The sequence below is a fragment of the Heterodontus francisci genome, chromosome 3 (genome assembly GCF_036365525.1).
Source record: "Heterodontus francisci isolate sHetFra1 chromosome 3, sHetFra1.hap1, whole genome shotgun sequence".
NCBI classification, from domain to species: domain Eukaryota; kingdom Metazoa; phylum Chordata; class Chondrichthyes; order Heterodontiformes; family Heterodontidae; genus Heterodontus; species Heterodontus francisci.
In genome coordinates, this window is record NC_090373.1 from 102154924 (window position 1) to 102180704 (window position 25781).

General features: G+C 43.5%; 1 protein-coding gene across 2 annotated transcripts in view; it reads left to right on the forward strand.

The window, feature by feature from the left end:
• The first annotated feature begins 1842 nt into the window (after positions 1-1842).
• themis (thymocyte selection associated) overlaps positions 1843-25781 on the forward strand; it is a 59272-nt gene continuing 35333 nt past the window's right edge. The window contains exon 1 of one of the 2 annotated variants that reach the window (XM_068025185.1): positions 1843-2188. In XM_068025185.1, the coding sequence (XP_067881286.1) occupies positions 2092-2188 (97 nt within the window). In that variant the 5' untranslated portion in view covers positions 1843-2091. The remainder of the gene's footprint in view (positions 2189-25781) is intronic. The other variant, XM_068025182.1, reaches the window with a different exon arrangement.

Consider the following 25781-nt stretch of genomic DNA (forward strand, 5'->3'; position numbering starts at 1 on the left):
TCAAATTGGAGAAGCACTGATTCATCAGCTGGGTGGTGGTGGGGGTGGGGGGTAGTGGTGCAGTAGGTGGTAATCGGCAGGAGGTTTCCTTGCCCATGTTTGACCTGATGCCATGAGACTTCATGGGGTCTGGAGTCAATGTTGAGGACTCCCAGGGCAACTCCATCCCGACTGTATACCACTGTGTTGCCACCTCTGTTGCTTGACTAGTCTGTGGGACAGCTCTCCCAATTCTGGCACGAGCGCCCGGATATAGTAAGGAGGACTTTGCAGGGTCAACATGGCTAGCTTTGCATTTGTCATTGCCAGTGCCTAGGTCGATGCTAGGTGGTTCATCCGGTTTCATTCTTTTTCTTAGACTTTGTAGTGGTTTGATACAACTGAGTGGCTTGTGAGGCCATTTTAGAGGGCATTTAAGAGTCAACCACATTATTGTGGGTCTAGAGTCACATGTAGGCCAAACCAGGTAACGACAGTAGATTTCCTTCCCCAAAGGACATTATGAACCACTTGTGTTCTTACAAAAATGGACAATGATTTTATGGTCAATTCGTGAGGCATTAATGTTCCTAAAAGACTCAAAGGGGTATTTCAGTTCCCAGACCTAAAGTAATTTCCTTCCTTAAGAATTAAAACAAGCTCAGTAATTTATACTAGTAGGTTACCAACCTGAGGGAAAACTACCTTAGGGTTTAAAAGGATGTTGGGATTGAACCGGAGGACCATGTTAAGACTCTGCTGAGTATGAATTAATTGTTCCTTTGGATGCTGTCTTGTTACATTAAATCAGATGAACTCTGTTCTACATTAAGTCATTTGACGGTTTATAGAGCACTACTTGTTAGGGGATGAACTTCCTTCAAGCTCTATGCCAGGAATTCCTGCTCCTAGCGCTAGATGATGACCTGGTACATTAATGGTGGCCAGGACGTTGAGAAAAATGAGGTATACCAGTTAAATGTAGCCAAATACCAAACCAAGCAGCCTGCACCATTGAATTGAGCCAATTTAAAAAAAAAAGAAAATTTCCTAGTTTGGCCTCCTGGGCTAAGTGAAGCTGTGACAGGGGCAAGCAGGCAGGCAACAAGGGGCATTTCTGCCCCCTACAAATAAACTCTGGAAGGGAGGGGGCAATTTTGGAAGGCATTGATGGGTACAACCATATGGCCTGCAGCCTGTCGGATTTGTATTTGTAGAAAAGGAGCAATACTTCACAGGCAATTCAGATGGTGTACAAAAAAATAAAAACAGAAAATGCTGTAAACACTGGGCAGGTCTGGCAGCATCTGTGGAGAAACAGATTTCAGCTCTGTGACCTTTCATCAGAACTGACGAAACTGAAAAAGAAAGCAAACTCCTCCTCAGCTTCCATTAGCATTTTTTAGTTAGTTATTACCCTGCAACCTGTGCCCCTAACAACTTGGCCACAAGTGTTTTGTCACAGGGTGGGGAGATGCCAGGGCAGATGTTGCTGAATGTTTCCAAATTTCCTGTCTGCGCTTTGTGAAGGCCAGGGCTTGTGCCAATCTTTTTTCAGTCTTTGCAGAGAATCATCTCTTTTGCAAATCACCCACTCATCTATGAGATAAACTGATAATGTAAAAGATTCTTATGTAAAAGTGCTTTTCCGCAAATGTCATGTATCCGAGGGGCGCTCAGCACCTGTCCGATTATAAATGTAAACGTCTCATCTGGATGCTTACCTTTTTAAATAAAAAATCTTTTAAACATTAGAAACAATTGTGTATGTGGAGTCGGGGTGGGGGGGGGGATGTGGTGGAGGGATGCACAGTTTACAATGTGTGAGTTTGCCGATTGTGTTTTCTGGGTTGCCGCCCACCATTGTTTTGCACTTTGCACATTCGGTATCGCGGTGAAGGACTGACTCATCCATTGAGATTGGAAACCAATTTCTGGAGCCGGAGCCTCTCTCAGACTATCAGGAAGTGGGAGCAGAGCGGGGAGCTGAGCTGCAAGCTGACTTTACACCGTGTGGGGAGCCTGACTGACAGCGCGAGGAGCACCTTTCGCCTCGCAACATGAACTGCGGGCTCTGCTGACAATTCTCTGCAAGTAGGTGAGGAAAATCGCATGGAAATGGCGCAAAGCCTGGAAAACTTTATCGACGCACTCGATCCCACGACTCTTCCGAGAATAATGCAGATCCAGTCTGGAATTTACTTCCAAGGTAAAGGGTGAATTTTAGATGGTGTGATTTCCCGGTTCGCTGGGATGCATATCTGTTTGTTTATGTTTCGTTTTATTATATAATACTTTATTCATAATTGATTTTGCTGGCATGTTTGTCAAGATTGCGCAAGTGAAACTTTTAAGTGCACAGACTTCTGTTCTGTGTAACAAACGTCACGGCACTGGAGATTAGCAGACTTAAAAGTTTTCAATCATGTCAAAATAGTTTTAAACTAAACCAAGCTTAGTCTGAATTCTGTTAATGTTTGCATTTTCTATATCAGCTTCTCTGCATCAAGTTTAGAGGAGAAACGGGCGAAATTTGAGAGAAATGTTACAATATTCACAACAACGTTTACTTTAGGCAAACACGCCTTTGCTTGGCGTTTTCTTTAAGACGTAATTTTCTTTTTGCATAATTTAAAAGCCTTATTTAGTTTCAATCAACCTTTTTAATCCAAAAAAAAAATCCTTGATATGAAGTTTACGTGGGATTGCTAAATGCTAGAAATTCTTCAGAGGTTTATTTACGAATTTATTTAAAACTTAATCTAGTGAAGAATTGGAAAAGGGAGCGACATTATCTTTTATTGTTTTAACTTTTGCTATTTGTAAACATAAAAGTAAAATCCAGTTGTTTCAGGAAATGTTTGGAAGAGGGTGATTGAAATACTTTTGGAAGCCACTTCGGTTCACTGGACGTTGATTTAATGCGGTCAGGGTTGGTTTCAGCAATAAAGCTCAATTCTGGAAATCATAAAAACCGAATCCATGCCAATAATGTCACAATATGTCATTTAAGAGAATCAATCAAACTAAAAATACACTGTACTTTCTCTCCTGGCAGAAGTTTGTATACGTGAGTGTTGCTATGTACTGATAACACTACAGACACAGTGGGAGGAGTATTGCCTCAATGTACTATGTGTAACAAAATTAAGAATCTGTTCTTTATTAGTAGATTTTATTATGCATCGTACATAGAGGAAATCCTTTCACAATATTTATACCTTCTAATGTGTGTACTGTGGTCGACTGGTGTGACCAACAGGATCCAATATTTCTCTGGAGCTTACTCTCGGTACCTCTTAGATCCTGATGCAGCCCATTCTTCGAGTTGTTAATGTCTCTGTGCAGCCCGTTTCCCAGGTACAGTATCCAAAGTTCCTGTGCAGTCAGCTCTGTGCATGTTGATGGGAAGTCTTTGACGTTTCTCTGTGACCTTCTCTCCATCAACTTGGTACTTTCAATGCAGTCTGTTCACCAAGTATCCAATAGTGCTGTGCGACAATAAAAACAAGAAATGCTGGAACCACTCAGCAGGTCTGGCAGCATCTGTGAAAAGAGAAGCAGAGTTAACGTTTCGGGTCAGTGACCCTTCTTCGGAACTTCTTCACAGATGCTGCCAGACCTGCTGAGTGGTTCCAGCATTTCTTGTTTTTATTTCAGATTTCCAGCATCCGCAGCATTTTGCTTTTATTTTAGTGCTGTGCGACAGCCTGCTCCCTGCTGGTTTTTTTTGCAACTTGATCCCTGATTCTCCAATATTTTACTTTCCTGGTACTTTTAAGCTTGTCGATCTCTGAAATTATCAGCCAGAAGATATTTCTTATAGGAATTGTCTAGTTATGAAATCAGGGTCTTGAAGTAATGTGATTCTGTGAAGAGGATTTCAATATCTTTCAAAATATATCTTGATTCCCTTGAGTCTCAACAGTTCGCTTAGCTATTGCACCTATTTTCCAGAATTTTTTTTGTAAATTGTGTCCTGGTTTATAGTCTGCATTTACAATTATTATGTATCCTTTCAAACAGGCCATTTGATTTTGAGAGATTTTATTCCTCTGTTACTGAATATATGGTATTTACTTGAACAGATGCCAATAAAAAAATCCTCTAGAGTTTTAAGAAGCAATAGTTATAGGCATGTAATGAAAAAAAAATTCTCCAATGCAGTGTTCCATTTCTGAAAATATCAAGTCAACTTCTTCATAGCAATATCAATATTTGTTTTCAGATAATTAGCAATGATCTTTTATTGTTATGCAATAAATGTAAGTTGGAAGAAATTTTGTATGTAAGTAAATGAGAAGAGGTAGATGTCACAGATTAAAGTAAAATTAATTGCGAAAGAACCATTGTTGTTTTCGGTTGGGCTTTATCTTCAAGTTTCTCCTTCCCCAACATCCTGACTGGAAAACAACAAGTTATCATTAGAAAATAAAGTTCCCTTTCCCAACCACACAGCTATTTTATGTTTCTGCATTGAGTTTTAAATGTATTTGTTTATCTGACTCAACAATCAAGTTCTATTCCATGATTTACTTTTTCATGCTTCGCAGTGGAAAAAATGTTCAGTTGTGCATTCGCTTAGAGTCTTGAAATGCTAGTGATATTTAAGTGTCCTGTATATGATGTCACATTTGAACCAAGTTTTAAAGTGGTTGAAAAGCATCTACTGAAAACATCAAATGTAGATCTTATTTCAAGCATTTATACCACTGGAATCTAAACTGCAAGTAAATTGCAGCTATTAGCTTTCAGCTTTCTCACAGAAAATAATACCCAAATATATCATGCATTGTTTCATGCATGAAATAATTTTATTTTATCCAGTTTTCAGTTTAGCATAAAATGCTTATATTCTTCATAGATTTGTCTCAAACTGCTGTTTTAAATTTTAATTTCTGAGCAACTGCTTTGAGAAAATTGGTGTAATGATTGCACGTTATAAACTCTGTATTGCAATGTAAATTTGTAGGAAAGCACCTCATTGTATTGTCTAATTTGAGTACATACAAGCACTATTCAGTTAAAAAAAAATACAGAGCCCTAGGTGATCAAGAGCAAGCTGGAGCACAGGTTCCCACTCCACTGAATTCCTACTGTGAGCCTTGTATTGAGCGGTGTCAGAGACTGAATCTAAGGGAGGGGAGTTCAAACTGGATAAGCTAAACTTCTGCTGAAATCCTTGTGGATGGGTAAGAACAACACTAGCAGTGATCTGCCTTCCTTGCTGTATTTTACAAAGGCATAGGGTGTGCAAAGTCAGTAAGTAGGAAAAATAGAAGCGTTTCTGTACCTCCCTAGGTCTGGTACTTTGAAAGCGGAGTTAGAAATGAAATAATTACAAAGTTAACAAAGCTAATATTGCCCCTCTCCAGCTGACAAGTTGGGAAAGAGACATCACTACATATGTATTTGATTGATACAGTCAATGTGTTGGCAAATCAAACAAACATTGCAATTACTGCAGTAACTGCAGATTTTCAAAACATAGTGGTACTCAATGGGACTGATGTTTTGCTGGATAACATAACAAAGCAATACCATTATCCACTGACTTCATTTCATTAAAAAAAATGTAAAGTTTAGCAATAGAAAAAGAATCCACATAGCTCCCTTCTTCCTCATAATGAAGCAAGTGTGTGTAACAAAGCCAATTTGCTTTCCTTCCCACGACTGTTCTTGTGAAAGCATTAACTCCATCCTGGCAAATGATTCCACTATTAGTTGTTGTTTGTTTCTGGGGCCAGTGTTGAGCTGTTATGGTAAGCATTGGGAATCTATGACACCAAAAGAAATAACAACCAATTCTATCTCCTCTAACATCCACGCATATGCACTCGCAGCATAGAGCCTCGACAGTTTTGCTTTCTTTAACGCAAGATACTGAGATCAGCTAACTCATCACAGACAGAGGATTGAACCTGGGATCTCCCTGCGTGTGTTGCCCAACAACACATTGGATAAACTTGCTGAGATGTAGTTATCCCATTGCAAAACTTGAAATTTACAATAACATTCTGTATTTATTAGAGTGGAGGTTACAAAATTGTGACCCTAGCATAGAGCTAGAGGCAGTAGAGTGCATCTCAGGAATTGGGGCTCGGAGTTCAGCAGGGCACAACATTTTTTTTTGTTCCACTTAAATTCCCCACATGCACTTTCAACCATGAAGCCTCCTGCTTGGAGTACAAGTTCATTTGCTAAGAAACCTACATGAGTGACATTTAATTTTTCGAAACTACCTTGTTTAATTGAAAATACTTCAACTTAGCATCAAGAGATATTGGGAAAATTACTTTGGAATTGCCTCTTTAAATATCTGACAATTCCTTTAAATTTCAGTTTTCAAGGCCAAAAATGTCTACAGTTTATCCATATAGATGGATACTCATTTGATGCTTTGAATGTTTTTCTTCTGTACAGAGTATAGTTTACTATTTCTAAATTTTCTACTGTTAACTTCATTCTTTGGAAGTCAGTTTTTAAATCTTTTGGATTAACAGTGCCTACATATATAATACCACACCGACTGTCCTATAATCAGTGACTATCACTGCTCCGGCATTCGATTTTTGCTGATTCTTTTTTCCGTATTTGAATATTTTTTCCTTCTTTAGGCACTACTGTCATGCACCATTCTTTGACTAAACAGCTGACTTTGCCAGTAGAGCTCTTGAACTAGCTACTAGGAAGTGCGTAAGTGCAACCCTAAGACTGTTACCCTCTTTGCCTGCAAACAGACGGCTGCCCTTGATAACCTTAGCTGCAAATTTGACTTTGTGTCATGAACCCTTCCTATAATCCATGTGCACATTAGCTTTAAATAGATTGCAACATAAACTTCCTTGTGTGAGCTGCCATTTCAAGTTGCCATTTTCAATTTTAATTTTGTCAACCAAATTTCTAGGTCACAAGAATCCACTACATGAAACTTATACAATTCACAAATTAGCACTGAATTAACAATTACAACAAAAAGTGTATAATATTTTCTATACAATTTGTCACAACGGACCTACACTAGGGATGGAAAAAAATCAGCCTACTTCCCGTTCATGAATCAGGGCTTTGACGAGACTACTCCTGGAGTACTGCATGCCGTTTTGGTCTCCTTACCTGAGGAAGGATATACTTGCCTTAGAGATGGTGCATCGAAGGTTCACGGGACTGATTCCTGCGATGAGGTTAATTGTCCTATTAGGAAAGTTTGAGTACAATGGGTCTATATTCTCTAGAGTTTCTCATTGAAACATATACAATTCTTAAGGACTTGACAGGGTAGGTGCTGGGAAGATGTTTCTTCTTACTTTAGTAAATCAATGTGAAAATGGCCTTTTGATTAACCTTTAGAACTTATGCATTCCCAAGGTATGTGAAATGATTTCTGCCACTGCTAGCTTCCAACACAAGTTCAATTAATGAACCTAACTAAAAATGAAAGCTAAATGGCTTTTTAATCAATCCGGGGAAATCAGATTAACATATAGACCAAGAGTTTCCACTTTGGATGCAATTAGTGATCTGGGCGCAGTCTGCACTCAAAAGGTGCAAGTTTCCAGAAGTGTTTTTTTTGCTCAACTTTCCGCTCAAACTCATTTGAGTAATTTCAAAGGAATCATTGTTTTCATTTTTAAAAATTCCTTGATATATTTAGAAGTGGTTACCTGGTATGGTTTTATTAATATAGCTGAAAATGGATTAAGTCACAAGGAATAAGCATTTTTAATCAGTGTCTAGTGTCTAAGAGCCTCTTTAAAGGCCCATAAATGGCGTAATTAGTGGAAACTCACAATGGTGATTAATTCAGTCTGGGTGCAAGGTGTCTTGTGGCAGGGTCAGCCTCTAGCGTGATGTTTTTAAAACGGCATCAATCACTGAAACCTGATTTGAGGGAGACGTAATTTGGGCTTGAAATTCCTTGATCTTTTGCGCTGGTTTGGCTGATTTCAGATGAATTGCACTGTAAAACCAGTGCAACCTAGCAGAAACACTTTCCCTTAAACTGTGTTCATTTTTACATATATAGCGCTATATTATCCGTTAAAATTCAATACTTCTAGTGGGGAGGCACTGCTCAAAGAGAGCATGGGTCAGAGCTGGGGCAACTACGTTGTAACCCTGATTTTCTGATCCATGCTTCTTTTGAACATCGGGGATTGCTGAATTTACTATATAAATTATCAACTTATATTGACAGTTAAGCATTACAATCATAAGACAGTGGTGCTGAAAACCCACAGGTCTTTGATTCCAGTGTAAATGCTGAAATCTGCTTGCTGGTGAGTTCAGCTATGATTGCCAAAGTTGGTGATCATTTAATCTAAGTAAAGCGCCAGGCACTTGCACATTTCTGCCTCCTGACGATTTGGAGAATCTGGTGGCCCTTAGCTCCGGAGAAAATCCTGGAGATGTGCCCATCGGTTCTATTTATAAGGCGCTGTGGGGGTTAGTAAATTATTTTAAAACTTGTTCAGTTTTTCCTGGTCCAGACCATGATCTGGCATGTACTCCCAGGTGGACAGTTTAACAGGTCAATATGCCTGGTCTCACTAAGCATGCCAGTTCATTGATTGCCAGGCAGACAACAAGGTGTCCTCCCACACGGCCATGTCCCTTCCTACAACACATGCTTTGTTTAGGTCAGATGGAAGATTTGCCCTTAACAAAACCCTGTGGAAATTGCCTGGGAAGGATGGGGCCCAAAAACACTGGATCCCAGCCTGATTGGTGGCCCTTCCACTGGAGTTATGGTGGGAGAGCGTGAAGGGATCTTGAATTTTCACCCTCAGTATCGTTAATAACATTTTGTTATGACCTCAGTAGAGACCGCTAACTTTAAAACAAGAGATATGAACTTCCAAGACCGATTTTTAAAAATCACACAGGAAGATTTGATGTTTTAAGGTTTTTGCTACAACAACTGGGGGTCGGTTAGCTCAGTTGGCTAGACAGCTAGAGTATGATACAGAAAAGATGCCAACAGCACGGGTTCAATCCCTATACTGGTTGTGGTAGTTCATGGAGGCCTGCCTCCTTGCCTTACCCCATGCTTGAGGAGTGGTGGCCGTCAAGCTATACATCACCAACTGTCTCTCTAATGGGGGGAGATGCCTCTGCGACTATGGCTAGATCAAACACTATAACAACTAAACTAAAAATCAACATTAACTGGACAGTACTTAGTAGGTAACTAATACACTAAATTACAGAGAAAGGTATTTCTCATTAATACACTCAAAAACCCCACACCACATGTATATGTTACACAGTGTTTTCAGTGATAAAGGTATCCTTGCAGTAAAAAGACCGAACTCCTCCCAGCTGTAACAGGTTGGATCTCCCAGTGTCCTTCTCAAAGCCAATGTCCTCTTTGCTCACTTCCTCCAAGTACATTCAACTACAATTCCATTAATAAGGCAATCTTTTTTGACTCCGTTGGTCTTTTCTTCTCTGCAAACCTCGAGCCTTCGAACCGGGCTTAAATCTTAGCAGCCTTTTGCTGTATCTGTGATCTGAGAGCAGCTGTTTTCTCAGCAAACCCCACTGGTATCTCGCTTTCTCTCTCTAGGTTGCACAGCTGACTGCTGGTCCCCATTTCTTACTTTCAGTCTCCAGACCTAGGAAAGCCTCTCAAATTTATCCAAATCAAAAGTCAATAGTAGTTTGCCTTTGATACTTCTCAGAAACCTTGGGCTGGATTTTAACAAGCCGTCGACATCGTGATCCATGATGGGAGGGCCTGAAGGTGGCTCTGGATGAGGCCCGCCACAGATCTTGACGCCGGCAGGGCCCAGCCCGATCTTCCTGGCGGTGGTGAATCTCCGTGGTGGCCCCCCACCTCTGCCGCTGGGTGACGGGACCACAATTTAAATATGCAAATCAATAAAATTAATAAATTTAAATACACTTCCCTGAGATCTTGAGGGCGTGCCGCGATCTCCGGTGTGGTGGCCAGCACCCCTGCTCCTTCAGATCCCTGCCATACTGGAGGAGGTAAGGTTATCAGTGCGGGTGGGGGGGGGGGGGGGGGTGGGAGGGTGGAATGTGGGGAGAACATCGTCAAATACATGAAATGGGTGTAGGGGATGGTGGGAAGGTTTGAACCTTAAACTTTGTGCAGTTTGGCGGGGGAAGGTCAGATGTAAACGGTAAGTGTTTTGGGTGGAAGGGCAAATAATTATTGTAATTGTTATTCGGGGGGGGGTGGGAAAGTGGCATATGAAATGTATTTATTTTATTTTGGGGGGATTGTTCTTTAAACATTTAAATATGTCAGCAGAGCTCGCTGCCCTTTAAAAATGGCACCTGCGCCAGCGTACAGGCAGCTGACAGCATTGCTGGTGACAGACAGCCTGCTCCTTCCCCATGATTGGGGGTAGGGCGGGCTGCCCCAATTATTTAAATAAGCTGCTGCGCTTAAGATCGCGGCGGCTGTTTGGCATGTGGCCTGCATAGGCGGGCCACCAATTTTTGAGCTCGCCGCCGAGATTAACAGCGGGCTCTTAAAATCCAGTCCCATAAGTCTGACCATAGCAAAGCCATCTGAGCCTTTCTTTGTTTCCAGCTGTTAAAACTTGCAACTCACATCTGCATCCAAGAGACCCTGGCTCCCTATTTACAATCTGAGAGACTGGGAGAGCGAAATCCTCCAGGTGTTACAGCCTTGCACTCTGCTGACAAAAGAATCTTTGACCTGGGTTTCCTGTTCTCATGATAATCCAGACCCTTGGTTTGTCTCTGGTCAGAGTTGGTATGAGGTCCTGAGTTTCCTCCGAATGTTCATTTTACATAGCATTATAAATCACAGTTTTTAACACATAACCATAGCCATAAAACAAATTCCAGCAGTCGTAACAACTTCACGCAACTGTCATATGTAGTGATGGTTTATAGTCAGTAATTTAAGCCAACTGGCAGAACCTTATTCCCTGTTAATGTCATACAATAAAAGAAATGGGGGGGAAATTATATGACAAGTGATGCGAGTGTCAGCAATATTGTGATGTTAATTGTACTTGTGACATGGGCCACACCAGCAGAATACTCGTTTATGCCTTGCCTTCAACTTGCAGGTGCACATCGTCAGCAATATTGGGGCTGCTATTTACGATCAATTTGAAAATGTTGGTTTTGTTTTTGTTCTGTGAATATTGTTAATAATGGACCAAAAATGTGCTTTCTTAAGCGTGGAAGTGAATTAGCATACTTGTGCTTTTTCCTCTCTTGTGCCGACTGTAGATTCTTTTGTGATATAAGTTTGGACAGTCTCAACCCAATTCCTTGTACGTAGTGCAATTAAGGCACCTAAGGAACCTGCAGTTCCTATAATTCTAGAGAAATTAGCCATCTGATTCAGTTGTGATTCTGAGTTTGGGGTTAAGGCGCGGCAAGAGAGTGTTGCTGTATATCTGGCCATGCCTGTACCTTATCTAATGGTGCCTCATACTGACACAGATTGCAGGAAATTGTTCTGTTCTCCAGGAATGGAATTCTTGATGGGCACAAACATTCACCAAGAACCCAAAACTGTTAAACGAGTGACACTATGTAACATGAAGCATTGATTAATTATGAAAAGAAAACAAAAGGCCAAAGGAATAAACTAGTTGACAAAAATAATTGGCTACAAAATGATGTAATTTAAAAATGAAACAAGACGCCAGGAAGGAATAATGTGGAATATGAAAGAAAATAGATCAATCAAATAGGATAGATAAAAACACAGCCTAGACAACACAGTTGGTTATATAAGCAGACTAATGCTCAATACTGCATTACAATAACTGTCAGATGAATGTTATATGAATATATTAAACACTTATCTGCTAATGTGCCAACTGATATTTCTAGCCTCATATTTCAATAAATACACAATGTGGAAAGGATTTATGTACTTTAAACTACCAGTTCCTGAAATCTTTCCTGCATGACACTTTAGTGGATAAATGCCAGTACAATTAAAAATCACGTTTATGCAGGTGTTCCATTGTACTGCTGATTTTCCTTGGTTACAAAAAGAATCACTCATTTTTTTTCTCAGTTCAAAGCCTCCTACAAGTATTGGAAATATATGATTATATATAATGAGTTTCAGCCCAAGTTATTTCCATACACAAAAGGCAATCAACAGTTAGAAAATGTTGTTGAGAAGAGTTTTTATTCTTTCATGGGATCTGGGCATCACTGGCTAGGCCAGCATTTGTTCCCCATCCCTAATTGCCCTTGAGAAGGTGGTGGTGAGCTGCCTTCTTGAACCGCTGCAGTCCTTGTGGTGTAGGTACACCCACTGTGCTGTCAGGAAGGGAGTTCCAGGATTTTGACCCAACGACAATGAAGGAACGGCGATATAGTTCCAAGTCAGGATGGTGTGTGGCTTGGAGGGGAACTTGCAGGTGGTGGTGTTCGCATTCATCTGTTGCCCTTGTCCTTCTATGTGGTAGAGGTCACAGGTTTGGAAGGAGCTGTCGAAGGAGACTTCGTGAGTTGCTGCAGTGCATCTTGTAGATGGTACACACTGCTGCCACTGTGTGTCGATGGTGGAGGGAGTGAATGTTGAAGGTGGTGGATGGGGAGTCAGGAGATGAGTTACTCGCCACAGAATTCTGAGCCATTGACCTGCTCTTGTAGCCACAGTATTTATGTGGCTGGTCCAGATCAGTTTCTGATCAATGGTGATCCCCAGGATGTTGATAGTGGGGAATTCAGCGATGGTGATGCCACTGAATGTCAAGAGGAGATGATTGGATTCTCTCTTGTTTGAGGTGGTCATTGTCTGGCACTTGTGTGGCACAAATGTAACTTGCCACTTATCAGCCCAAGCCTGGATATTGTCCAGGTCTTGCTGCATTTCTACACAGATTGCTTCAGTATCTGAGGAATTGTGAACGGTGCTGAACATTGTGCAATCATCCGCAAACATCTCCACTTCTGACCGTATGATGGAGGGAAGGTCATTGATGAAGCAGCTGAAGATGATTGTGCCTAGGACACTACCCTGAGGAACTCCTGCAGTGATGTCCTGGGACTGAGATGATTGACCTCCAACAACCACAACCATCTTCCTTTGTGCTAGGTATGGCTCCAACCAGCTGAGCGTTTTCCCCCGATTCCAGTTTTGCTAGGGCTCCTTGAGGCCACACTCGATCAAATGCTGCTTTGATTTCAAGGGCACTCACTCTCACCTCACCTCTTGAGTTCAGCTGTTTTGTCCATGATTGGACTGAGGCTGTAATGAGGTTAGGAACTGAGTGGCCCTGGTGGAACCCAAAGTGAGCGTCGGTGAGCAGGTTATTGCTGAGTAAATGCCGCTTCATAGCACGATGCCTTCCATCACTTTGCTGATGATCGAGAGTAGGCTGCTAGGGTGTTAATTGGCCGGGTTGGATTTATCCTGCTTTTAGTGTACAGGACATACCTGGGCAATTTTCCACACTCAGTTAGATGCCAGTGTTGTAGCTGTACTGGAACTGTTTGGCTAGGGGCGCGGCTAGTTCTGAAGCACAAGTCTGCAGTGCTAAAGCCAGAGTGTTGTTCGGGCCCATAGCCTTTGCAGCATCCATTGCATTCAGCTGTTTCTTGATATCACATGGAGTGAATTGAACTGGCTAAGGACTGGCATCTGTGATGCTGGGGACCTCAGGAGGAGGCCGAGTGTTTGAGACCAGGACACAGCACTCTTTAAAAAAAAAACACAGCCAGAATTTGTTATGTGAAGATGGCTTCCCATTATGAGGTGGTGTTTTTGTTCTGGAACTGTGGTATCAAATGGGTCAAATGATCTTCATTATCCAAACCTATCTTGCGATCAGTAACTTTATTCATGATGTGGTCATGACTGACTTATAAGTTGTGTAGTCGAACTCACGTATATGTTGTGACTCACCGTTATATATCCTGCATGTTCTGGATCAATTAAATTTGAAATATGGAGCTACTTATATATAAAAAGGATGTTATGATCAGGCATATAACTTGAAGGCTATCAAATTATGCTCTGCAGCTATTTGTGCTTCATTTGTCTGCTATTTTGACGGAGATGTTGGTTGTGCCTTTGGTTAATCTGCTATCATTTTCTATATTTGGTTAATGTAGCTTGGGGAGATTACTGAGTCTTCAGTAATTTTAACATTAATTCATTTATTACATATTAACTATATAGAGCTTCACATAAGTCTGTATGACTTCTCTGAAGCCATACTGCTTCTCCTTCGTCTCTCTCACGTGTGGGACTGAATTTTATGAGCTCTCTGGCGTCGGGGGTCATGGCAGGGTGCCCAGAAAATTCTTCCAGGAGAGGCCTGCCTCGACGCCCGACGCCGGGAAGGCCCCGCTGCATTTTATCAGTGGCGGAGGGGCCTTCATTTTAATATGCTAATGAGAGTAAAATTAAAGAATAATTACCTACCTGGTAGCGATGGTCATCCCATGTCAATATTCTGCCATTGGCTGGAGCTCCCGCGCCTTCGAAACTCCGTTTGGAATTCTGAAGCGTGACACTGGTGGGGAGGGGGGGGGGAGGAGCGAAAATTTCAGGGTGGCGGGGGCGGTGGGGGGTGGTGGGTAGGGGAGCGACCTATTGTAATTGGTTGTGAGGACGATGGGAAAGGATTGAGGGTCAAAGGTTCTGAAATTGGTAGGGAAAGTTCAAGAAATGAAAAGATGCTATTTGTGGGGGGTGGGGTGGGGGGGGTGTGGTGGAAGAGGGGAATCTAAGTTGAAATAAAAGTGTTCGGCAGGTTCTGGTGAAGTGGCATCTTTAATCATTGAAATGAGATTGAAGGGCCTGAAGCCCTTTAAAAATGGTGGCACTGGACGCCGTTGTTGGGACGGAGCAGCCTCCCCATCTATGTCATCGGGGGCAGCCGTTCCGCCCCCTCCATTTAACTGAGCCCCCGCGCAAAATATTGCGGGGGCTCAGCAATGGCGCATCCGAGCAGGAAAACCGGTGTAATCGGAGTGCGTCGCCGCGATTTGCGGCGCGCTCATAAATTTCAACTAGTGATCTATTACATGATTGTGGTGGGAGGCATGCCTCACACTGTCAAAAACATTAACCCTTTAAAACCTTTATACGACAATGTTAAACTGTTTAAGGCTTTGTGAACCAGAATGAAATAGCAGGTGTCAAAAACTTTTGAGCTTAACCATAACGGAAGCCTCTCCATAAGATTTAGAAGGCTGTGATTATTAATAGAATGTTAGCATGTCGATATATTAGAACATTTTAGAGGGAAGGTGACATACTGGCTGAATTGAAAAGGCATTGAATTAATGGGAGTGTATTTTCTGACTGGCACTGTTTTGTTTTATTCATTCATGGGATGTGGGCGATGCTGGCCAGGCCAGCATTTATTGCCCATCCCTAATTGCCCTTGAGAAGGTGGTGGTGAGCTGCCTTCTTGAACCGCTGCAGTCCATTTGGGGTAGGTACACCCACAGTGCTGTTAGGAAGGGAGTTCCAGGATTTTGACCCAGCGACAGTGAAGGAACGGCAATATAGTTCCAAGTCAGGATGGTGTGTGACTTGGAGGTGAACTTGCAGGTGGTGGTGTTCCCATGTATTTGCTGCCCTTGTCCTTCGAGTTGGTAGAGGTCGCGGGTTTGGTAGGTGCTGTCTAAGGAGCCTTGGTGCATTGCTGCAGTGCATCTTGTAGATGGTACACACTGCTGCCACTGTGCGTCAGTGGTGGAGGGAGTGAATGTTTGTAGATGGGGTGCCAATCAAGCGGGCTGCTTTGTACTGGATGGTGTCGAGCTTCTTGAGTGTTATTGGAGCTGCTCCCATCCAGGCAAGTGGAGAGTATTCCATCACACTCCTGACTTGTGCCTTGTAGATGATGGACAGGCTTTGGGGAGTCAGGAGGTGAGTTACTTGCCTCAGGATTCCTAGCCTTTGACCTGCTCTTGTAGCCACGGTATTTATATGGCTACTCCAGTTCAGTTTGTGGTCAATGGTAACCCCTAGGATGTTGATAGTGGGGGATTCAGTGATGGTAATGCCATTGAATGTCAAGGGGAGATGGTTAGATTCTCTTTTGTTGGAGTTGGTCATTGCCTGGCACTTGTGTGGCGCGAATGTTACTTGCCACTTATCAGCCCAAGCCTGGATATTGTCCAGGTCTTGCTGCATTTCTACACAGACTGCTTCAGTATCTGAGGAGTCACGAATGTTGCTGAACATTGTGCAATCATCCGCGAACATCCCCACTTCTGACCTTATGATTGAAGGGAGGTCATTGATGAAGCAGCTGAAGATGATTGGGCCTAGGACACTACCCTGAGGAACTCCTGCAGTGATGTCCTGGGACTGAGATGATTGACCTCCAACAACCACAACCATCTTCCTTTGCGCTAGGTATGACTCCAGCCAGCGGAGGTTTTTCCCCCTGATTCCCATTGACCTCAGTTTTGCTAGGGCTCCTTGATGCCATACTCGGTCAAATGCTGCCTTGATGTCAAGGGCAGTCACTCTCACCTCACCTCTTGAGTTCAGCCCTTTAGCACTCTAAGCACTCACACCAAATCCCCCATTGGCTTTTTTAACATAGTTGGTAATTGATTTAAATATACTCCAGGGCTATTTAATAAATTCGGCAAGTTTACTTTAATAAGATTTGGAAAATGTTTATAGTGGAACATGCACTTAATTAGTTTCAGGATAGAAGACATCTGAGCAAAATTGTTAGAGTAATAAAGAAAATAGCTATTTACCTGAAGTTTTATTTAACCAGTTTAGATTAGAGCCTTATTTTGAAAATGATTTTGTGAAGTTGCTAAGAAGAAGGCATTACATTTATCAGATGTGAAGTGTTAATAGAAAAATATAAATATGAAGAAAATATTTGCATTGTGATAACAGTCTTTAATTGTCACAGCTTCTTATTCACTTTAGCCGAGAGAACAAAATTTCTGTTCAGTTGAAAGCATTCCATATTATAGCAACCCCCTAACTATGAAACAAGACAGGAACAATTTTCTGGGCCCTTCATTTGAGGAATGCTCAGTTCCTTGGGCACAAAGATTAGGAAAAAGGGATAGAGAACTCTCTCTACTCTTAACTGTCTTTCCTTGGGCAGAAAGCTTGGCTCACACCTACTGGCTGACAGAACTATTAAAAATAGGTCTCTCACCTTATTCTCCAGTCTGAATATTAGCCAGACACCCCAGAGGAAGGTTGCATAAAAAACACAGTATTATAACCTGCTCTCAGACTCCCACTAACTGGAAGATCTGTGGAATTCCTGGGACAGCCTGTTAACAAGGTAGGACCAGGTTAAAAGGCTTAAGTTCCATGTCACTGAGATCAAAGATGCAGTAGCCCCTGATTTTCCTGTACCTCCACCAGTACTAGTCTCTGCTCGAGGATAAGCTGGTGCTGCCCCCAGGTCTTATAAATGGTTTGTACCATTCTAAAATTTCAGTAATTTCAAGGCTGGTCAGGAGCAATGCTCTTTGAGTAAGCTTCCGTCTAACACTGACTGAGGGTGGAGGAGTAGGAAATTGTCCCTGAAATCTGATAGGTTGTATGCCAATACTTTCAACCCCCATGCACATAAATCTTAAAATTTTAAGATCAGTTCCGTCCTGCAGCAACCATTGTTCATTTGCATACTGCTTTAAAAACAATCCTTAATGACAAAAAAGAAATGTAAAAACCCTAGGTTTGGCTATCAGGATTCCAATCCTTATTTGCCATTAGCGCCTTTCAAAAAAATAGGCCCCATTCAACCAAAGTGCATTGCCATGTGGAGCTTTAACCACACCGTGGTGGAAAACAATAGTGTGGGTCTTTTCTTTTTCACCTCCCCTCTGAAGCTTCTATATTCTGCCTGGTTCTCGATTGTATTATCCACCTGACATTCATCATAAGTGCACTTTTTCTTCTTCATCTTAATCTCTATCTCTTTAATCATCCAGGGAGCTCTGGCTAATTTGTCCTGCAAGAGGATAGAGTCAGTGAGGGGAAGGCTAGCAGTGTATGCCACATTATATTGGAAAGCTAAAGTAAAAGATGCAGGGATATCCGCCTTATAAAGTGGTAGAAGGAATTTATAGGGTTGTATCTGTAACTTATTGTTTTGAAGGGAGCTGGGTAGCTGTAGAGCAAGATGCTAAGTTAGAGACTGCTGTTAACCAGAGTGCGCTATGAACAGGCTAGGCAAGGAAGAAAAGCAAGCGTGTCCACTGTATTACCTTGCCTGGCCTGGTAAAGTAACTGAACTTTTTCCTGGTACTGGTGGGAGGCGCAACTGATATTTCTGTCTGACCTTTGTCACCCATACCTAGGAGTCAGTAGCTCCTGCATTCAACCTCCTCCAAATGGACTTGGAGATTTGAACAAGTGAAGTTCTGTGTTCTTCTTGTCTTGGTGCCAAGCCTTGTTGCCTGCTTGGTGCTTAGGTTGTCATATTTCTTGAAAAGTTTGCGCTACATACAACGAAGTTACCCGAGAGTCGAGTGAGTGAGCCAAACACTGTTCCTTACTTCATTATTCCCTCTGCTGAAATGTGAAGACTGGACTTTATTTTTGAAGGCTGTTCTGCAATTTCCATGCGCTTCAGCTTCTCACAGCATTTTGCTTGGAATTTATGCCGATGACTATTCCAGTGGTTATGCACATGATCTGATCCAGGGCATTCTTGAATGAATGCCTCTCTGGGCTCCCAGTGGTTGTAATTTTTTTTACATTGGAGTAAAAGAAGTGCAACTCTGTGCATGGAAATTTGGGGCCATTTTCCGGTTCCTCACTTTTCTGTATTCTGATAAAGGAAAGTAAAGGAAAGGCAAGGAATACTGGGGCTTAAGTCATTCAGTGCTGAAAACTGGCTAAAAGCAAAATAATGGACGAAGAAACTTATGTCTTTAAAATCATTAGCGGACTAGAAAGGCCAGAGAAGTTCTTTGAATGTAAGCAAGAAGAGATCCGAAGGACATAATTATATTGAAAAATGCACAAATGTGATGACACTTAGCATGATTTATGGAACAGACTGTAAAACCACTAAAAAGAAACAAATTTCTGACTCAACAGGCAATAGACCATATACACAAGCAGCAAATAAGAGAGAGGAAAATGATCTGTGTTGCATAGTCATACTTTTCCCTAGCTTTGTTATTGTTTGAATTTGGCGTTGCTGAATTAAAGAATCTGAGACATCAAAGTGGAATTGTTTGTTTGAAGTCTAAAATTGGTAACATTTTGGGTATAAAATATTGAGATTTGGTATTTTGTTTTAGGGAATACAGTCTAGTTTTATATATTTCTTTATTGTAGGTTAGGTTTAATCACTATTCAAATTTCATAAATACCTGCTGGTGTATGGTAAAAATGACATAAGCTTAGCTGCGGAATCCAGTACTCAAAGAGTTAAAGGAAAGTGCACAAAAGTGAAATGTTGTAGAAAGGGAATACAAATATAAATTGGAGCTTCCTTCATTTTTGAATGCCAGAAGTCTGTATCAGAAGATCAAAGGAGCACTTGGGATCAAAACAATCGTAGCATTATTAACCAAGATAAGTAGTGTAATTGAAAATCTTTATAAAGATAGATGGGCTGTGGTAGTGAAGAGAAACAGCTAATGAATAAATTAGGTAAGAATTCCTTTGAAAAAGGCACTTATCAGTAAGAATATAGGAATGAGAAAATGTCATCCAGCTCATCCGACTTGTTCCAACATCAAGTCCTTTGCCAAGAACTAATCTGACCATATGTTATCATTTTGCTACGCACAACTATGTGCCTCTACTGCAAATTAATCAGAAGTTGGCAGTCAGTATTTCATGCACTAAGTATAGTTTGGTCTTGTAATTTTCTGTGGATTTGGACTTTGCTGTAAGGCTAGCATTTATTGCCCATCCCTATTTAGAATCATGGAAACCAACAGCACAGAAGGAGGCCTATTGACTCATCACGCCAATGCTGGTTCTTTGAAAGAACTGACCGATTTAGTCCCACATCCCAGCTTTTCCCCCTTAATCCAGCAAATTGGTTCTCTTCAAGTACATGTCCAATTGTATTTGAAAATTCCTATGGAATCTGATTCCACCACCCTTTTCAAGTAGTGGGACAGATTTTACAGACTCCCTGACGTCGGGAGTTGTGGCGGGGTGTGGGGAGGCCGGAAAATGCCTCTGGCAGAGGCCCGCCACGGGCTTCAAAATCAGGAAGGCCCAGCCCGATAGTGCTGGCGGTGACGAGGCCTCGTGGTGGACCGCCTGCCGCTCGGCATTGGGAGCCAAATTTAAATATGTTAATTAATTTAAATGAATGAATAAATTACCTTCTCGCTCCCACCATCTGTCGCGGTGCGATATTGGTGCTGCTGGCCGGTACTCAAGGCAGAACACTGGTGGGGAGGGGGAGCAGGTAAGTTTTTCAGTGCAGGGGTGGGGTTGGGGAATGGGGTCAAACTCATCTCATTGGTGCAGGGGATGGTGGGAAGGGTTACAGTGCAAAGTTTATGAACTTTGGTGGGGGGAAGATCAGGTGGGCAGGGGAAGTGTTTTTGCGGGGAGAGGGCAAGCTATGAACATTATGGTTATTGGGGGGAGTGGGAGAGGGGCAATTTAAATGGATTAAAATTTTTTCATTAAACTTATCTTTAAATATTTAAATTGAAAGCTAGGGCTCGAAGCCCTTTAAAAATGGTGTCAGCACGTGTACAAAGGCAGCTGACGCTATTGCCAGGGGCGGTCCGCCCACCCCCTCCACGTCATCGGGTGGGGTTGGGGGTGGGTTGGGGGCGGTCCACCCGGGCTATTTAAATGAGCCGCCGCGTTAAATATCACGGCGGCTCCACGACATGCGGCACAAGCGGGCAGACCGCCATTGTTTACGTCCGCTGCTCTGAAGTATAAATTTCGGCCTAGTTTGCTCAAAATCTTAACAACCCTCTGTATGAAGAAGTTTCTCCTCATTTCCCCTTTACTTTTGCCAATTATTTTAAATCCACGACATCTGGTTACCCACCCACTTACCAGAGGAACAGTTTCTCCCCAATTGCTCTTTTAAAACCCCTTATAATTTAGAATGCCTCTATTGGAAGGAGAACAATTCTTGGAGAAGTGACGGTTAAGGGGAAACCTAATAGTTTCCCTTGATATTGTTATGCCAATGTGCTTTGTTGAATGATAATTTTCTTTAATCCACTAACTGGAGATCTGAATTTATATATTTTTTAAAGACATTTTAATAAAACAAGCTGCTAGCAAAGTCATCGGGCTGAATTTTACCAGCCTCTCAACGCCGTGGGTCACAGTGGGGGGCCTGTAAAATTCAGCGGGGAGAGGCCTGCCTCAACCGCCGACGTCGAGAAGGACCCACCGCATATTACCAGCAGTGGGGGTACCTTGGTGTGGCCCCTGCGGTGGGGCCCTCATCTAAATAGTTAAATGAAGAATAATGAGATGTAAATTGACTTACCTGCAGGCAGCAGCCGTCCCATGCTAATTTTACTGCCACCAAAGGAAGCTCGTGCGTCTTCGGAACTCTGCATGGAGTTCCAAGATGAGAACCTGGTGGGGAGGGGGGAGGAATAAAATTTTCAGGGCCGGGGGGAGGGGGAGCAGGGAAAACAATTTTAATTGGCTGTGGGGATGGTGGGAAGGGGTTGAAGAGCAAATGTTAGAGGGTTGGGGGGCAAGTTCAGGTAGGGAATAAAGTAAGTTTTGTCAATAGGGGCCAATTAAAAGACCATTGTGGGGGTGTTGGGGAAGTGCCTCCATATACTAACTGTTTATTTAAAAAATTCAGAACTACTGTAACTTTAAAAATTAAAATCTCTGCCAAGGGCTTAAAGCCCTTTAAAAATGCCGCAGCGGCGGCCGCCCCCTCTACGTCATCGTGGGGAGGCTGCTCCGCCCCCTCTATTTAAATCAGCCCTCGTGCATAATATCGCGGGGGGCTGTGCGGCAGCACTTCCATGTCGGAAAGCTGCCGCTATCACTGTGTGCTGCTGCGGAGTGCGCGCGCTATTAAAATCCAGCTCATCCTTTCAGCTTAAGATGATCACCTAGTTTACAACACTGTATCCTACATTGCAAAGGACTGTGAGGAGAGAGATGAAGGGCACAATTTTATCTGGGCACCGCACTCTGCGGTGATGCCCTTTAAACTCAGCGGGGTGCCCGCATTTAGCGGCCGCTGCAGAGCCCCCGCAATATTACACGCGGGGGCTCATTAGCATCACTACACTGAGCTGCCCACCCTATATTACGTGGGGAGAGGTGGGACATTTAGCGCAGTGAGAGACATTTTGACAGCTGTGCAGCATGTGCTGGGGCCCTATTTAAAGCACCCCAGCACCTGCTTCCTGACAACTGTCAAAGAAATACTTATCTGACTGCTGAAGAGTAGGGCTGCTGTCAATCGGCAGCAAATCAGAAAGTGCTGGGGTAACTCAGCAGGTCAGTCAGCATCTGTGGAGAGAGAAGCAGAATTAACTTGTCCAAGTTCACAGACCTGAAAGTTAACTCTGCTTCTCTCTCCACAGATGCTGCCTGACTTGCTGAGTTACCCCAGCACTTTCTGCTTTGCTGTCACATACTTACCCTGCTGTGTCTCAGTGTCCTATGAAGTTGTGATTCTCTTCTTCCACCCAAGTGTAACATTCCTTCCTGTAGGCGTGCCGCACCTGGGTGAATAAACTTAATTTTGCACATTCCATAAATAGTAAATACATGACAGAAATAAAACCATAATTGAAGAATAATTACCTCCTATGAGCATCTAATCATCTGACATTGAAAAGCCACAAACTAATATGCATTTGGAATCTATATTCATTTCTCTGCTAACTGTTATGTGAAAATACATGTAACTGCAATTACATGATCTTTGTTAAAAAAGCAGATAAATATGTTCATATTCTAGCTGCATTGCCAACTAGGAATATTGCACCAATAAATATGATCAGCTGCTGCAGAAGCAAAGTGTTTGTGAACATGTGTCGATATATAATAGTTGAAAAACCATAACAACAGTACAGATTTCCTCAGCAGTCCTGCATTGGTTTTCAAACATGTGCAAGACAAACCTTGCAGCCAGAAGTTAGAGCTGTTACGTGGTGGAGTCACCTTTGCATTTAAAGGATCACACCAGAAGCCGAGGATGGCAGAGGGGTACTCTAGGGTGGCCCCACAGTTCAGCGATGCCTCCATGCTCATTCTCCTCCAGGCTGCCTGGGCAAGGTGGGAGGTCCTTTTCACCAGTGACGGTAAGAAGAGGCCCTCCCGCCTGAACAAGGCAGTCTGGCTGGAGATGGCAGAGGAGGTGAACAACCGTGGGGCCATCCACCATCACAGGGTCCAATGCTGGAAGGGGATGAACGGGCACTCTTCCAGCCAGCCGGGGCCCTCTAGGCCTCATGCGCACAGGGTATGAGCGCCAAAGTCATCCACAGCCAAAGGGCAATCAGATCAGCAGCCTTCCTCCAGTCAGGCTACTAGCGCAGAGGTTGCACCAAGAAGAGACAACCTCTCCATTTACAGAGAACACACTGACACGTCTTTCACTAAATATTCCTCACCAACATGTGTGTCCTTTTCTCTGTGTGAATGATGTGTGTGAACATGTAGTGCCAAAGTCACATCCCTTTGCACCGTTGGCCCATCAGGAGAGCCAATGTATGCAATAACATCATTGCCATGCCACCATTACTCATGAGCCTCTCCACAGATGCATTGACATGGACATTGGTTCAGTCAGCTGCTTCCTCTAATGGTTTACACAGGGATGCTGCAGATGTGGACTGGTGCACAGCAGGTGAGCGAGTGTGATGTGTGGCTTGCAGAGCTCATGTCGGATCCTATGAAGCAGACAGCCTTTGTCTGATAAGCCACTGCCATACATCCCGAGCTCACAGCTAGCCCTGCATGCAGAGCCTGGGTGCCATCTGCTCTCCCATGCGTCTTTCATGTTGTAGGTTTTCAGCGTCCTCATAGTCCAAGAAGGAATCATGTTGACGTCTCTCCTCATCATGCCAGGCCTGGCCCCTATTGAGTGCGTAGCTGTGCAGAGCAGCAAAGAAAGGAGCTGGCCTTTTCGACCTATAGTATAGGGCATCACCCTATCCATACAGGCATTGGAGGCACTCTTTCAGCATGCCGATCTCCTGCTCAATGGTGGCTCTTGTAGCTCAGTGGCTGGCGTTGTATCTCTCCTCTGCAGCAGTGGTGGGGTCTCTCATATGTCAGGAGCCATGTCTGCAAAGGATAGCCCTTATCTCCAAGAAGCCAGCCCTCCATCTGAGCCAGTTCAGTGAACAGCGGTGGCAGTTGCGACCGGCACAAGACCCAGATGTCATGGCAGCTGCCTGAGAGGTGGTCACAGATTTGCATGAAGCATCTGCGGTGTTCACATACCAGCCTCACCTAGATTGAGAGGATTCCTTCAATGGTGACATCTGCAGGTGGTAGCCTGGTGGGAGGCCTGATGGCCACATGAGTGCAGTCTATGAACATTGCAACCTATGGTTCTCCACCAATGGTGTCAAAACCAATGGCTCACTGGGCCTGGCTGTGAGAGTGCGTCCTGAAGCGGACATACTCACTGGCCCTCCGCTGCAGGGCATTAGTGACCTCCCTGATGCTGTGGTGCACTGCTGACTGTGTGACCCCTCAAAGGTCTCTGGTGGGCCCCTGAAAAACTGCATAGGCGTCAAGCTTGAGAACTGCAGCCGCTATGAGGACCAAAGGCATAGGATGCCCACCAAAGTCCATGGGCTGCAGGTCATCTTTGAGCAGGGCACAGAGACATGTCACCACCCTCTTTACATGCGCAATCGCCTCTGACACTGGTGCATGTCATGTGAGGCCTGTAGATGCATGGCATTCATAATGGCGAGCTCCCCTTGGGGGACCGGGGGCCTCGAAGTGAATCGCACCTGCCTGTTGATTTTGCCTCTGGTGCATACTGATCCTCAGGAGCAGAGGATCACACAATGTAGGATGAGCCATACCTATTTCCATGTGATAAATAAAGTTGAACCCTTCGTGTATTCGAAGGTTCCTAACGGGGCAGGGATTGGTGTTGACGGGTATGTCAGCTGCTTTCATGGATCAACTATGTGGCGTGCCTTGGCATTGCCCATTTTGGCTAACACTCCGAGTGGCACAGCATGACTACATCAAGATCCTACCAGCTGAATCGATTGCCCCCAGCATGCATATAACCTTCATGCTGCTACCCTTTCTGGCACCCTCCCCACACACAGTGTGACTGGAGTGCCATTGCTCCTTCACAAACACAAACAAACGCAGAGCGTACACAGTTTACAGAGGGAGGGTACACAATACCTCCCTTCATGCCTGCAGAGCTTTCCCCCAGTAATTCCAGACCCCCTCCCTCCTCCCTTTAAGAATGCACAGCTGCGACTCCTGTAATCCCTCCCTCCCTTCCAGTATGCAGAGTGAGAACCCTGTAATCACTCCCTCCCTCCTCCCTTCCAGTATGCAGAGTGAGAACCCTGTAATCACTCCCTCCCTCCTCCCTTCCAGTATGCAGAGTGAGACCCCTGTGATTCCCCCCTCCCTCCTTCCTTCCAGTATGCAGAGTGAGACCCCTGAATAACAGAACTTAACTTCTATTGCGAAACCTTCTGCCTCCGAGGACCCGCCGGCTTTTCAAGTCGTGAACGGGATGGCACGTGACGGCCGCCTGTTCAAAGTAAAATCAGGAAGTGGCAAGAGAGAGGCGGTGGGCTGCATAATCTGCAGAGGTAAGTACCATTTAACATATTCTAATTGGGGTGCTGCCGCCGTGCGGCGGGGGGCTGCATCGAGGTCCCCCCCGCCCACCACCAGT